The sequence below is a fragment of the Drosophila mauritiana genome, chromosome X (genome assembly GCF_004382145.1).
Source record: "Drosophila mauritiana strain mau12 chromosome X, ASM438214v1, whole genome shotgun sequence".
NCBI classification, from domain to species: domain Eukaryota; kingdom Metazoa; phylum Arthropoda; class Insecta; order Diptera; family Drosophilidae; genus Drosophila; species Drosophila mauritiana.
Genome location: NC_046672.1, coordinates 21226681 through 21243646, shown reverse-complemented (window position 1 = coordinate 21243646; position 16966 = coordinate 21226681). Strand labels below are relative to the sequence as shown.

Sequence of the window (16966 nt, the reverse complement as noted above, 5' to 3'; positions counted from 1 at the left end):
ATGATTTTCAGCCAATAATAATGAAATGGGCTAAACTAACCACTTATGCAGATCTCTGCGCTTCAAGGAAAGGCAATTGCTTTGGTAAATTTACCAGCTTCGAAATGTTGCTGGCAACATGTTGACAAAGGACAAGCGCTGACGCCTTCGTCCGCCACACGAGGGGTCCTTCGGAAGCACTTCCTCGCTTCGGCTGGCCTCGGGATGGCAGGCACGGGACACGGGACTCCACAGTGCCAGGACATCGGAAGTCGGGAAATTGGGAAATCGGGATGGCCGTGCTGCCGAAGGACGAGCACATTGCGCTAGGTCGGTCCAATGCGAAACGCGCTTGGCGCGACAGGTTCAGTGCTCGGGCAACTTCCTAGCGCGTCGGTTCAGTTCAGTCCAGTGGATTCGAGACACGAAAGGACTCAGTTCCAAACTAAAAATTCCAAAGTTTCGAAAAAGGTTTTCGAGTGGCGCGAAACAACAACGAGTGATACAATTACTCTAGCTGAAAGTCAAGAGAAGAGTTTTTGACAAGTGTTAGTTGATTATTTTCCAAGTTTTTTTTTTTAGTGTTGGCCAGTGCTTTGGACCAGTTTCGAAGCTTCGCTTGTTTTTCGAACAAGGTAATTCTAAAACCCAAAAATTCAAAAGTTTTTCGCGGAGCATCCGATGTGAGCTGTGACTGCGTATTCAGAAATTACTACACCAGTGAGGTGAAGTCAATCCCTCGTTCAGTCCTTTACTCCATTGCCCGTCGATCGCTGCCTAAATCATTTCACATACGCTTGTTCACTCAGTTGTCAATTGCATTATCGGTATGTTAGCATTCCCATTCTTTTCTCAGCCTTTCAACCAATTGTTACACCAATCAAGTTGTTTCCTTGCGAATTCCCTCGCCTGTTCATGAGTGAATACCTTTTCAGTTCATTGCATTTCTACGTCCTTTCCGTTTTCTTATTTGTGTGTGTCTTAAGTCACTCGTTGGAATCCTTTATCCTCGTTTCTTGTTTTCAGTAAATAAAACAGTTGATTTGCCAAGTTGCAAATTAACTTTTGCCAGTATTTTCCCAACAACAACTATCTTTGTACTTTCGTGTATAATAAGGCATTCACCGTTTCTTACTAGTGTTGTGCAGGGAAAATGTAGTCACCTTTTTTGGTCAGAATCGTATCGTACATTTTGGTGCAATGTAATGTCAAACTCCACTAAATGTAATTGCAGAGAAGAACGACAAAAGACTTGTCGCATACTAACGATTTGATATATTGTTTAACATAATTATAAAACTATCAGGCTGTCTTATTTTTGTTTTTAATTGTTTGTAATTGCTTATTCTGTATAATATGATAGCATATAATTTTTTTTAATATACATATTGCACATTACAGATTGCAAAAATTAAGAAAGGTTTTCCATATCTTTTTTACTGGTTTGTAAGACTATCCGAGTAATATTTTATTTTAAACCTGGCATCCATGTATTGCTTTGAACCCGTTTTGTGTTTCGGATTTCCTTGAAGAACTTCCACCCACCTGAACTTTAAAACCCCATTCAATCTCTCGCTCATCCCTCGCCATCCGCCACCAGTTTGGCACATTCTTGAGGTACCTTTTCTGGAAGACTCCTCCGAAACTTTTTGCCATCGAACAAAAGGCGCCAAAATGAGACTGCAGCATCCAACTAGCAGGCCAAGTTTTTAGTTGGCAATGATTTATGTTTTATTAATATTAAAAGTGATTTATTAGCCACGAAATTTGTGAGCCAACTTGGTCGTTGGCCCTTATTCGACCAGGTGAAGGGATTGCTTGGCTGCATGCGCGATTGTTTAATTACAGATGGAGTGGGTCAGGGAGTCCTGTCCGGCTGCAGGCTCCATTATTCTTTAGCGTGGACCCGGCCGCTCATTATCCCGCCGTCCGAACTTAAGCTAAACTGCTGCACAGCGAGATTAAAATTGTAAATGACAGCCAGCGTGACAGGACAAGGAAGGAGCAGGCATCTGCTCGTCCTTTAATGTCCTGCGCCGCCCAGCCACGCCACGCCCCTCCGCGCCCCGCCCACCAGCCGTCGCATTTTGTCGTGTTTTTAATGAAAATTAATTAATTAAATAACGTTTTTACTCATTCGCATCGCCTTGCCCAGCAATTGTCTTCCCTTGTGCGTGTGAGGATGCATTTTATATTAAATAATGAAGTGTGTACAATGTATGCAGTGGCACACAAAAGGAGCAAAGAGGCAAATGAAAGGGCTTTATGCGGCAAATGTAAATTTGGACCTTTTTGGGGACAGGAAATCTCGAGCTCCGCAGTGCACAGAGAGAATTGTAAAATTTGGGGAACTTTACTTGTGGCACGTAATTAATTTGATTATTGGTGTCGAATAAGAAAAATGTATGTGCCACATTTTGTTAATATTTTTTTGGAATCCTTTTGATACGGCTGCTGTTAAGCTGTTCCAAATACCTAAGCAAAATACAACGAAAAAATGTTTATTGAACTCATGATTTTTGTGCTTATCTGTTGAGAAATTCCCCGAAGTTTCCCAAAGCCATTGCCAAATTTTGGCATCTCGCTCAAAACAAAGGTCATGCACTTCAATTAGCATTAATTTGAAATTTGACTCAGACTCATCTCGATTCCATCTGGTTAACCGGAACCAAGGCAATAAGCTTGGCAACTCCGGTCTCGCCTTCGGATCTCCGTGTCCGCCGTGTTAATCAACTAATGTCCATTAATATCCGAATGCAATCCATTCGAATCTATAATAGAAAAGGGGTCTTTGGTTTTGTGCTGCGTCTGGCAGATTTGAAATATTTCTGGATCTTGCAAGACATTTTTGCTTGGCGTCCATAACCCTAGAACCTGTCTGGTATTCAGGCTCAGGCTTTAACATCATGTTGAAGGTGGAGAGGAATATTTGATTATCACTATCCATCCACATGCCAAAAATTGTTTGCATCCATTCATTAAAATGTTACCAGCAAATAATGTAACCGCCACCGGCGGAGCTCCTAACCACATCCTCCATTTACCTAGCCCTTGGAGTTATAATTAAAAATGAGGTCTAATTAAAACTGTAGTTTACCCTCAAAATACGTTTATTTTTCAAGCTACTCTGTCTCAAACTCTGGCGTAGCTTTCGAGACTTTGAAAGGATATTTCAATGTCGGCTTATTGGGTCCAAGCGAAACAAGTTATGTACATATGAATAGGTAAGTTTATGTAACCGAACAATCGAAGCACAGTAATAACAATAAATTCGAGCAAAAGCTGCACTCCAAGTCGGATGCACTCCGCATTGTGCCTGGAATTGCGAAGCTCCGATTTCCCTGTCGAATGGAGCAAGCTGACGGGCTGCCTAGGGCATTTAATCGGCGCTATTTGGAAATAGGATATGTCCGAGCAATCCGAGTGCTGACTGATGATGTGGGCATCAAAGTGCAACGGAGGGAACATGAATTTTGGGAAAAGTGACTGGTCATGTTACCTGCAATTAGTTGGCAGTCGTTCGAATCAAATCTACATTAAATTATGGAATCATATTTCCCAAAATTTTGTTTTCGGAACCCCCTCTTTTCGATTCAAAATGAAACTTCGAACAATAATTATGGGGAAAATCGGCAACAAAAGACATTGCCGAACAAAGGACGACCACGGCCACCGCCCAGCGAAAATTAAACGAAATTTCGCAAGCATTATTTTTCGGTGCAGACCCGTTTCCGCTGCCCAATTCGCCCCGAATCCTGTTGTAAATAACCCCATTTGCTTGTTTAATTTTTTGTTCCGGCGAAGGCAAACGCAGCGGAGAATGGCTCCTGCATATAATGCAAAATGTCAGCGAATAAATCAGGCTGCGATACATATTTAACCCCAAGATTGATCGAGTCCCCAGTGAAGATATATGTATGTTTGGTGGAGTGAACGAAAAAGTTCTTAAAGCAGCACGATTTCCGTTTTTTGTGGGCTAATAAATGACGTGTCATAGCGAAGCGGAAACAAACACAATTAAAAACGCATCAGTGGCGAATGGTTACACATGTGAGAGTTGGCGCTCGGGCAGCAAATGGTTAAGGACGGGGCTTGGATGGCCAACAAAGCAAACCACAAACAACCAGCACTTGCACATTAACAAAAGGCAAACAACGGCGGCAGCAGCAACACAATAAAAGAAATATTTCCATACATTAAAAGAAAATTGCACAAACAATTGAGAGGAAATGCCGAGCGCAACGGTTTCAGTTGCTTTAAGTGAAAAAAAAATAATGCCACTGCAACAAAACCGAGAAATGGCAATGGCAAAAGCTTTTCCCCAACAGACCACGCTGCGTATGCGTAATGTAGTTGAGCAGGGACAGAATGCATAGAAAAGCGAGGGCAATTTGACAACAGAAATTAGCCCGCGAGACAATAACAGGTAAATAGCGAAGGGAGGTGGTGGTGGAGAGGCCAAGAAGGGGGCAAATGCATCCTGGGAAATACAAAAAACTATAGCTGTTTCAGGAAAATTGAAAAGATCAACTGCGCACGTACAATAGAAGAAAATAATGCGAAGTATATCTAGGCGGCTGCACGCGGAAAACAAAAATATTATTGAAATTTACAAAAGTAATTGGCCATTATAAACTAGACCTTTTTCGAAATGAATAGAAATTCTGTCTTTAAATGCACTCTGCGAAATGCTCAACTGGCTTTTATAAACAATTATATACAAATAATACTACACCTGAATTAAAGATTACAGTACGGAACATGGTCTGTTTAGAGAAAAGGTTTTCTAAAAATGAATATTTGTTTCGATTCATATTCGATAAATATTACTCTCAGTTGTGTAAAAACTATAAAATCAGCTTTTTTGATGCATTTAAGATACATTTTCTAACCGAATATAAAATTTAAACACGGCGTAGCTCAATTGTTACTAAGGTTGCACTAAAAAATAATAATACGGGTTGAGTCCAAAATAGTGCATAAAGTACCATTAAAGATGAGTATAATTTCCTTTTTTTACTGACCGCATCACCACCTTAATTACAAAGATTGAAACTTACCTATTTAGTCTTGAAGTCCGAATTCATATTCGATTTCCGTGCTGTAGAAAAAAGAGAGAAGAGAGTCGAGTTCCCCGACTATCAGATACCCGTTACTCCTCTACTGTGAAGAGAAAAGCGAATTTTCGTAATTTTTTCTTGGATTTCGATAGATATTGGGGAATAAAATATGAGAAAATTTAAAAATTATTCAAAAATGTGGTCTTGTCAGTCGTGGGTGGTTTTAGGGCGTTAGAGTAGGCGTGGCAACTTGAGCAACAAACCTGCGCTGCGTCTTTATCTCTAGAATCTGAACCTTCTAGCGTTTATAGTTTCTGAGATCTCGGCGTTCATACGGACAGTCGAACAGATGGACATGGCTAGATCGACTCGGCTATTGATCCTAATCAAGAATATATATATTTTATATAGTTGGAAACGTAACGGGTATAACTATTGCTTATGCACTCACGAATTGCTCCTTTTCATGCAAAGAGGGAAAACGTAAAATGGCTATTGCATAAACCCAAGATGTATCGAACTGTGGGCTCTTCCCTCCGCTTTCCACAATTTCAACACCCATTTCAGCTATTTTCGAAAGCCTTGCATGCCACCCTCCCCCCTTTCGCATGTGTAGCTGCAATAAGCAAGTTGAGCAGATCATTTACACAATATTTGCATCGGGCCAAAATCAAATAGAACACGGAGTGCTGCGTGGGTGTATTTGGTGGTAGGCCACTTGAATTTTGATTAGACTCGCTCGCAAAAATGTCGACACAAATATTCAGTTGAATATCAACAATAAAGGCCGAAACAAGAAAGCGAACAACTTAATGCATGGCAGCAGTGGCATATTAAGTGTAATAAATACAGACGTGCGTGTGCAGGTATTAACATACATACTTACGTATGTGAGTATTTTTGGCCTGATTAAAGTACCTGCCTCAAGTATGGGCTTAGGCCGAATTTAGCTTGTGGCTGCCCAGTAAATTGAGTAAGTATGAGCCCTTTGGCAGTTATGGCTTGCCCAAGATATTTCACACTTGATGGCAAATATTTGCAGACATCGAGGCACAGCTTAGCTTGGCCATAATTAAAGCCGATTTAATCGAAATTAATATTGCAACTTAGGGGCTCTTTAAAAAGACAAAGGAAAGTATAATGTTGATTAACTGGGCGGCCATGAAAGGCATTTTCGCATTGATTGATTCGCACAGTCGGTGGGTATTTATTGCGAAATAAGGACTCAAATCAATTGGCCATTTCCATTTGCTTTCGGCAAACAACAAAGGGGGCCCAACAATTCTGCAGCGGTGTTTATAAATAATATGGAGTAAATTCTACAGGCAATTGCAAGTTCATTGCTTTTGTTGTAAATCTGCTGTTGTTGCCGCCTGGCATTGCCAACTGGCCACGAAATTTAATTAAAACGATTTTCCATTGGCAAACAAACTGCGGTGTGGTGCAAAAGCGAAATTCCTCCCCATATCCCAAACCATTTTTGTCTCGCGGTGCTCGTTTTGTCATTAATTTAAAAATTTGTCTGAACCCTTTTCAACTGACAAAATCGGGACATGCAGGAACACGCCCCCACAACGCCCACCTCGCCCAGGCCGCACCAAAGTCCACACTGAAAAAAAGAATATTCGAAAAAAGCTAAAAAACCTTTGGTGCTGAGCGAAATTCCTTTCCCTGATGAACGCTTTCACATTGCTGAATATGAGCAATTCGCCAACTTTAAAACACAAGAATTACATTTTGACATTACTTTTTATATCGCAATAGGCGTATCCTTTAAGCGAGTCATTTGTGTTACTCACTGCTCCTGTGGGATGCATGATGCACCTACCTGGAAATTTTTCCCAGTGCAGGCACACACATATGCATATGGCAAGCCCTGCTTTCGTTTGCGGTTTCCATCCTCTCGCTCTGCCCGCTCTGTCGGTCTCTTTCTCCGACATGAAAAAGGATGTGTCCTTGCGACGTTGACTCATTGCATTGCACACACAATCGCACACACGCGCCCAGCCAGCCGCACACAAGCACACCACACACACGCTTACACCCACACAGCTAGAGAAAGAGCAAGAGCAACAGCAACAAGTCAGCGAGTCATGTTTTGCTTGCCATTTGTAGAGTTGACCTCAGCCTTTTCCTCTCTATTGAATGGGATTCAGCTATTTGTAGCATTTAATACACATCCGCATGCCCCAAGTGGTTACCCCAGTTGACCCCACACTGACCCCACACTGACGCATCCCTCCTGCTCCTGCTCCTGGCACTTGTCACTTGCTCCATGCTCGTCTATGGTGCTGCACCACCTCATTCGCTCTCTGCTGCTGGCATCTCCTGCTTGATGGACTTGGAGGCGACACACGAAATGTTAGCAAATTGTTGGGATTCACAGCCTGTCACCACGAGAATACAGTGCGCACTCGCTAAATGCCATTTGCTGCGGGCCCGAGTTCGAGTATATGTTGGAATGTGTTTTGTTAATTAATGAACAGCGTGGAACTGTACACATACGAGCTGCTAAATTGTTTTAAATACAATTTTGATATTCGCAACTCGAATGTTTTGCAAGTTCGCGTTGAGGCAGCTCATCGTCGTTTCAGAACATGAAGCATTTATTCGCAAACACTAACACTGACGCACATTCAAATAATGTGTGACATATTCTGAACAGCCTTTCCAGCGACTATCAATCACGGATTACATTGTTTCGCCATTAAGTCAGTTCTGAGCAAGAAGGCAGTATTTGTGACCTGATTATGCGCCCTCATAGATGGGCAACACCCAGCCCACATGTCCACGCCCTTTGCTTTGCCTGCCCCAAGAAGTAGGCAATATTTCGTTGGCAAACAAGGGACCAGGTAAACAGAGTCCTGAAATAACGAAATTCATTCGCCCCAGCAATCGGATTTCTGCATGTCAACGGGCGACAAAGAAACACAAACGGTCAGACAGACAGACAGGCAGACAGACGGACGGACAAACATCAACCGCAGAGTGACAGTCGCTTGAGTGCCGGTGTGCGGGACAGGTGGACAACAGGCGGCCAGTCAATGACCCACCCACTAGCCAGCGCACTCCATTGGGTGTCCAGACGACAGTTAATTTCCTATTTGATATTTGCTGTTAATCTAATAAATTTGCACGTTGGCTAAATCGACAGGCGAGCGAATGAATTGAAAGGCAGCAGACAGGATAAGTGTGAAGGGGTGTTGGCACACACACACACACACACACACACTTGTCCAGGGAAAGGACATCCAGATCCAGATCCCTGCGGCGGCCATTGTTGTGTTCCTGCTTAATCTCGGAATTAATCTCATTTAACCTACAAACTGCACTGGCCACAGCCACGAAGCCACCTCCGCCAGAATCCTCCTTGTAATCCTTTTGTCACAGTTCATGACTTGCCAGCTTTTCGGCGCTCCTGCTCCCGCTCCACCTCCACCTCCACCTCCAGATCCAGCCTCAGCTCCAGCTCCGTGTCCAACTCGATCTTCGCTTTCTCCATCTGCTCCACTTCCATGCACACCGCTCCGCTTCGTCGGCAGCCGAAAATGGGCAAGAGTTGGGCGAAGTCTGCTGCTCATAAATTGCTTTTCCGGCAGGATAGGAATGGACCCAAGATTACCTCGAGCCGAAGTGTATCGAAGTTTAGCAATGAGAAATCAATTTTAAATAATATACATACACACAAGTATATAAAAAAGGGAGTTGAATAAAAGGATTAAATTTATAGATTTAACTATATGTTTATAGATAATGCATTTTCAACTGATTACCCTGCGCTTTCACCTAGAAAACTGTCTAGGATTTATTTATGAAATATTATGTAATGAATGTTAATCTCCTTGGGCACATTGTACACATTGGAGAACCAACAGAACCCTTTTTCAATTGAGTTTTAGCTGAAGCCCCTTTCTATTGTTTATTTTACACCTTCATAGGAACTGAATCCACAACAAAGCTACCCCGGACTACCCCTCACTGCGTACCCTCTCTCATTTTCGCAGCTCTAATAACATTTTACATTTCCCATAGTTTTTCTTTTCGCCTTTTTGTTTTCCCCCATTTTTTTGGTTGTTTTCTCTGACTCGAGTTGGGCAAGATTAAAACTGAAGCTGTGGCTCCGACCAGACATGGGGTGCCCCTCATCCCGGCTCATTCCCAACCCTTCACCCCGTCTGAGGAGATAGTCTGTCGGGGATCTGAGGGTCTCGGTTGCCATCTCTGTTACACGGCAATTACATGACAGGAGCGTGGAAAGCTGGGAAAAGCAGCTTCTCAGCTTTTTTGGGCGACGCGGGACAGGGGCAAAGTCGTTTGTTTGCATACCTGGCTAGCTGGTGATAACAATAATCCTTGACAAGCCATAAACATCTTAACGTCCTTGTACCCGTCGCCGCTTCTCCGCTTCCCATGTACCATTCCCCGTTCAGCATTCACCATTTACCATTTACCATTCGCCATTCGCCATTCGCCATTCACCATTCACGATTCACTATTTCCATCCAGCGCAGACAAATAGACTAGAGTTACAAGTGTCGCAGGAGTCACAGGACTCGCAGGAGTCCTGGGGTCGCGGGTTGCGGGGTCGCTCTTTGAAATTGTAAGCCCAACAAGCGCTCTCAGTCGCCAAGTCAATTTAAATGTTTGTCCGGGGGATTTGCCTTTTTGTGCGACCTTAGCACCCGCTTTTTTACCAAGAGCCCTCGGGTCATGGTCCTTGAATAAGCAGCTAATTCGTTTATTATTTTTATTGTTGCGTTGACATTATTTACGTAAGCTGCTTGTCAGCTTTTTACTTAGGGAAAAGTGGGCGGAAGAGCGATGGCGGAAGACTCCGCGTCGGAGACTTTGTTATATTCATTTCCATTTTATTTGCCCATTTACAAGTTTCCATCTTTATGCCTTAAGTTTCGGCCCGTTCGCCCCTCGTCGTCTCATCTTCGTGGCCATATCCTTTTGGGCAGGTCGGATGTCGTGCCCTGACTGCCGAGTTATGCCTTTATTTGGCACTTGACGGCAATTGCCTTCACTCAACTCAGCCAAACCGAATCCTGAACTCAGCTGAGCCGTTGCTCCTTGCTCGCTTATTGACTTGGCCGGCTATTGATAGAGCTTATTACGGATTACGGATTGGGGTTTGCGGATTGGGGATTGGAGAGTGGAGAATAGAGATTGAGGACCGAGGACTGAGGCCAACGGAGCGGATGGGTGATGGGTCATGGACTTGGGTGCCAAGTGACTCGGTATTTTCGCTTCATTGCCGTTGCCCAGGGAGACGTTCTGGCAGTTCATTTTCAATCGAAATCTCATAAATTCTAAAAGCTTCCGTCTTAAAAATTTCAAATCATAATACTCCATAACACGATTTCAAGACATACGGATTGTTTTATTGTAGATCATCTTAAATGCGGCTACTTAGTTATTAATAAAACTTTACGTTTTCATTCTGAACTTTCAAATAAAGGATATAATACATTGTCGAACATTTGAAATACGTTTATGCAGCTATAAACAAATACACTTTTTCTTTCGAGCTTTCGAAATACAGTTTCTAAAATCTTTACGAGATTTAGAAATCTGAACTTACGTTCAATTAAAAATACCTCACAACCCAAGAGACTAAATTAAGGAGATTTGCGGCTAAGAAGTGGCCGCAAAACGGGAAAACAAATCCTCAGATCTGGGCTTTCGACTTCCTTCTCCATTCCCATCTCGGAGTAAGGCACTTTTCCACTTGAGCGCGGGCACACACAGCATAACTAAGGATAACTAAGGATCAGGCCAATACGACAATTGTCCAGCCATGGTCGTGGCATATCAACTGCCCCTTTCCGACCCGCTACTCCTCCTTTTAACCGGCTCAATGGCCGCCAGGTCAGGTTGGTAGAGATGATATTGAAGTTAAAGCTAAAGCCAAAGCGAAAGCCAAAGCCAAAGCGGTCAATTAGACCACAAGGCGTGGTGGGCAATGGGCGGGGAGCAGTGGCCGGTGGGCGGTGGGCGGTGGGCGGTGCACGGTGGGCGTGGGCAAGTAACAAACGACAGAGCCAAAGAGGTGGAAAGTTGGTGAAAAACTGGGAGTTGTGCCAGCAAATAAAAATATGACACGAACTGGCATTTTTCTCGTGCATGTGGACCAGTTGACACCCACGCATATTCAGGCATTTTCTCGCTCTGGCCAGCGGGGGTGCGACAGGGGCGTGTCATGGGGCTAGAGAGCCCCAGCCCCCGCCCCGCCTACTGGGCGACAATTGCGCCGCTGGCCACACGAGGCGAGAATCTCTGGCCTGGACTGCTCATTTACACTTTGCCACATGTCCCAGTGTCTCGGAAATCTGTCGCATCAGCACTAAAGTCCCAGACTAACACGAGGTGCATGTGGGCCATTCCAAGGGCGGGGCATATGGGGGTCTTTCAACAATGGTTGGGGCAAGTCAAACGGTTTGCTGCATTGTTGAGCGAGGTATCTGAGCAGCTGGAGCTCGAATCGCAGCTAATGAGCACATGGGCCTTGGCTTATGGTTTCTGGTTTTGGATTATGCATAACTTTGATAACTATAGTGCTATTTATCCGTTAAATTGAAAATTATTACCAAAAGATAACGATATTTTCCACATGGTGTGAGCACATGTCGCTTTGGGAAAACATAAGCCCAGTCTAAAAACGTCTTAAGGGCTTTTAATGATATGTATATGCATATATTTTTGAAAACACTTGCATGAAATTGGCACAGAACATTTGGGTAAGGGGTACCAAATAGTTGGACCACTCAGCTCGATTGCTAGATATTTGGATTTCATACACACACACAACTATGGCATGTGGAATTCTCGGTGTGTGTGCTTGTTAGATGTTAAGCAAATACAGTTATACCAGTTGTTCAGCGATGTCCAAGCCCATTCCAGTCCCCAGAAATCTCCGTCCCCATTTCCAAAAGCGCCGCGAGAAGTAAGTTTTGCTGACCATGACAACGACCACGTTGGGGAAAATTGGGTGGGAAAGTGGGAAAGTGGGAAAATGAGCACGTTCCATGGCCAGTCGATGGCCAGTAGTCATCTGGCCCTCAGCCACCCACTATCCCCCGAAACTATCTGTTTAATTCTGTTTACTTTGAAGCAAAACTTGGCATTCCCAAGTGTGTAATTTAAAATGTCAGCAACAAAAGCACACAAGCTTACTTGGCCGCAAACACAAACTGATTTACTTAAAGTTTTCGGCAGGGAAGGCAGAGAGGAAAATATTTTGCTGCAAGGAAAAATCACGGAAAGAACACGGGGGTAGATGCAAGGAGAATGCCACTTAGGCAACAAGCAAAACAATTAATAGCCAGCAATTTCCGTTCGCCTTCTGCACAAACAGAAATTATATTAGGCTTCCTGAGCCTGAGATCTCGGATCCCCTGCCCTGTCCCTTCCCAAGGAATATTATTTCGAGGCACCGGCAATATTTACCCTAATATTGAGTTTCAGCCATGGCACTTTGTTTCAATTAAAAGCCTGAAATGCCTGTTGAGCTGGCAAAAGGGCTGGAATGCAGATTGGCCGGCTGTGGAGGCCACCTACCTGCTGCTACCTTTCGACCTGACCCTAATAAGAGTGCACCCGACAGAACCGTCCATTTGCCCTGTTACAAGGTAATTTTTAACCATATTGTTAACTCTCCCTGTGTGCAGCCCAAAATCAATATAGTATTATCCCCGGTAATTCAATTTGTTCCGTCGAAAGTGCAGCGTAAAGTAAATGCGCTCTCCACGCGGCACACGTACACATTTTTAAAGGACACCAGATTTATTTAAGCAATATTATTCACATTCTCCCACAGTTTTCATTTAACCAATTGTGCCCAAAAGCTCAAAAAATTTCAGCTCGAGCAGAACAAGAGTATCAAATAAATGCGCCTGAGTATTTTGGGTATTGGGTATGGGTATTGTGCACTTGCAGTGAATAAACTGAATTTTTTGTGAATTTCTTTACGTAACTATAATCAAGTTTTTAATAGAGCAAAGAGAATAAACTGAGATGAAATGCCAGAAAACTATATAATGTCCTTTCAAATAGCATGAACAGGTTTTATGTACCTACTCAATTTTAATCCAATTACTTACCAAAGCTAGAAATTTGTAATAACTTTTCGCTTTTCAGCTAGGGTAAAACATAGTAACGGCATCCGTGTTTGGTTGAGTATTTGCTAATAATAAATTAATTCATGTAATTATTCAGCCAAGCACAATAGTGATTAACTGGTAAATATCCGAGAATCCAGTTGCGCAAACTGTGTCACTCATGGTGCAGTCAGACAATTATTTATATGGAATTGGGGTTGTCCTCTGGTATCGGGACTACACCCACCTATCATTTGGCGATCTCAACCGACTGGGCCACCAAACTGGAACGGCAACTGGGACAAGTGTACACAGTGTGGAAAGTGTTTGAGTGACGAGTGCACAAAAGACGCCCGCATAGGCGACATCAGAAGATTATTGTGGGGCGACAAGGACCGAGGACTAAGTGCTGAGGAGCTAGGATTGGACATGGGCGACAGATAGGACACGTTTCCAATAAAACCCCTGGCACACGTCCCCCCACTAATGTGCTGGCTTCGATCCAGACATCGCAGCTCAAATATTTGGGACCAGCTTTTGTGAGCTCATTAAATTTCGTCAATGTAAATATGTGTGCCGCTGCAAAGGAGAATGCAACACGTTGGTCCGTGTCCGTGTCTGCGTCCGTGTTGGTCTCCTTCGAAAGACGAGAGAGGAGGAGGCTGAAGGACGGGGAAGCCAAACGACAGCCGGCATATGCACTTCCGGCACATATCCTGTTACGACTCCTAGTCCTCGTCCTTCGCTCTCTGAATTTATTACGTGCAAATGTAAATAGCGGCACGTGCGGGCTCCGTACCCAGAGCGCTCCGCTGTCCTTCGGCTTTGTGAAAGGATCTAGTGCCATGCCAAGAAGAACCAGATACACGTTAGAAAACCATGCTAAATATTTTTCCAAAAGACTCAGCTATATCAATAACTTATTACATATTTAACATTTTGAATACACTGACTGACTACCTTGCTTGAGATATGAGATATGTATAAGGATAGCATTGCAGAGGGAGTTATAATATTGAAAAACTACTCAGGCACATCTTTCTATCCGTTACTCGCAGAACTGTGCCTTTCGAAGTTCCTAAGGACGAACAGACAGACGACGGACACGGCTGCATTCACCGCCAAATGTTACTGACCTACAATATGTACACCTGATAATATGGGTTACGATTCATTCAGCTTGTTAAGAAGTTTTAAACGAACCTGCTATAATAATTAACTCTTCGAGTGGAGGGTGTAAAACGCTTTACCCTATCCCTATGAAAAGACGTTTTTCCTCTGTACTCAAAAGGTTGTCGCTCTTTGTTGCCTTTAAAATTCCTACCGCCGATCCTTCGTTGGCTCCTCCGCTCTGGCAATAAAAAAGTTGGCGTCGCCAAACAAAGGCGAGGCAGCTCGTCGTCTGGAGTCCCTGAAGTCGGGTCCGGAGTCCTTGTGCTCTGTCGACTAGTTGCCACACTGGGCATGCAACGCTCTGTCAATAGATAATGCAGCCACAAGATACAAGATACAATATACAAGCTACCAGAAACCAGATACCATGGCAAATAGTGCAATATGTACGTACGTATATTTAGATTCTTTATTTTGACAATTTGACAGTGCGGAAAATGTGAACGGAATTGGAGACAAACACAAGCATTAGAAAGGCAAAGAAAGGAGTGCTTAAAGTGGAAGACCTTTATTTAGCTAATTAGAGTTAATCGGTGGTTCTGTTGTGGATAACTGAGTATCACTTTATTGCTTACTATTTGGATGGGAGAAAAACGGAAAATTAAAATGATCGGTGTATACTCATACCCATTGATTTTATTTAATTACTGTGAATCAAACATATTGAATCCTACAAACATTCGATATAAGTATACTCGTACCTATAATTGTTAAAACATTTGAATTCCGAATTTATACTTATTTCAGCATCCCCATCAAAGTAAACACATGAAAAGTCATGCCAATGGAAGCTAGGACAGTATTATGATGAACTTGCTGGTGGTGAAGGAGAGCGGCGAGCGGATCGCCGACATCAGCTGTAGCCAGGAGCATACTACCCAATATTTACCAAAACTGTCCCAAGTAGCCAAACATCGCAAGCTGGCGCAGCTCGAGATTGCATCAGGATCGGGATTTTTGGGATCAGGAACGGGAACCGGAACCGGAAGTGGGTGCGGTCCAGCTATTCGGTGGCAGCTACTGCTACTGCTGCTGCTCTGTAACTGCATTGGTAAGTGATGACGGATCCTGAAATCAACGAGCTCTGGCGCTGGGCAAATGCCGATTAATGTTTTCGCTTTGCTTCCTTTATTACGATAATCCTGCACTATCGAATGGCTGGAATATGGGTAATCGAGCACTTTACTGTAATCGATTTACCTGTATTGCAGCTTTTACTACGTTATGCCTGCTTGATTTTCCCGTTTAGGTCGATGGCAGTTATCGACCTAATTGGTTTGTTCAGCTTAACCATATTGATTTGCCTACCGTTAAAAGGCCGCTCGATACTGACACTAATCCACTTGTACAGAAGCATATGCACGGAGAAAAAATATACAACACCATTTTAAGACACGGCTATAATATATGAACATTCTAATAAATTACCCGAATAGCCGTAAAAAAAATTCTAAGGATTTCTTTATGATTCTATGGCATTAACATGGCGTTCAAAGCATTTTAAAATACAAAAAGAAAGCGGGATTTCCATTTTGTGATGGTTGTTGATTTGGACATACATTTTTCTTCTCTGTGCACTATCGCTCACACGCACACATAAACATCCACTTACACGCACACACAACACATAGCATATGTAAATTTGTTCGAAATTGTGTTAATTGTTCAATCAATGTCTTCTCTTCATGGAAATGTCAATTGAAATGAAGATCTTACCGTTTCGAACAAAATCTCCTCAGTGGGCGCCTTCGAGCCGGACTTTGTGATTCCGCTGGAGAACGTGACCATCGCCCAAGGTCGGGACGCGACCTTCACGTGCGTGGTGAACAATCTCGGGGGTCATCGGGTGAGTGGTGACGGTTCGTCAGCCCCAGCCAAGGTATGTATCGGTTTCAAGCGCAGCGTTGAATTCTCAACTTCCGTTCCGTTCCGTTCCGTTTCGATTAGTTTCCGGTTCGTTTCGTTTCGACTCCTTTCGTTTTGTTTCCGATCTCTTCCGTTCCGTTTCATTTGTCATTTCAAGTGCACAATATGCATATAACTTAATACCGTTTTAACGATTTTCCAATCTAAAAGGCACCAATAACAATAACGAGTTCCCAACTGCACCACAATTATCGCAATTATGTAACCGTTAAGCGCACCTATTCCTATTATACGCATATCTATAGTTAACTACCAGTATAACAATCATAGCACCATACAATATTTACGATATATATAGTACCCACAAAAAATATGTATATAGAGCACTCTGCATATTAAACGCCCCGATGCACAGCAAAAGCAACAGCAACGACTGAGGCAAAAGGATCAAACAATAACAGTAGCGAAAATATCAACAATCGCATTGAATCGATTCGAATCGATTTGAATCGCATCGACGAATCGAACAGCGGCATCAAAATAAATTTAAATAAACATGACACAATTTGTGCGATGCGAAACCGAAACCGAAAAATGCATAGCTTATTGTTTTTATCATCGTATTATATTATTATTAGCACTCACATTTAATTTATAACACTCACAAAGCGGGGAGTCCGGGGACCCGGGGATCCGGGGATCCGGGTTCCCGACTCCGGCATTGTGCCAAAGAATTTAAGCGACAAAAGAGCAGTGCACAAAAACCACCAGCTGAAAGCGATTGTT

General features: G+C 43.2%; 1 protein-coding gene across 1 annotated transcript; it reads left to right on the top strand.

The window, feature by feature from the left end:
- Nucleotides 1-450: 450 nt before the first annotated feature.
- LOC117148402 lies at nucleotides 451-16355 on the top strand. The gene is made up of 3 exons (XM_033315769.1): nucleotides 451-614; nucleotides 15062-15365; nucleotides 16024-16355. Exons 2-3 carry the CDS (start codon nucleotides 15119-15121, stop codon nucleotides 16353-16355), a joined length of 579 nt encoding a protein of 192 aa, XP_033171660.1. The 5' UTR covers nucleotides 451-614; nucleotides 15062-15118.
- The last annotated feature ends 611 nt before the right edge of the window (nucleotides 16356-16966 follow it).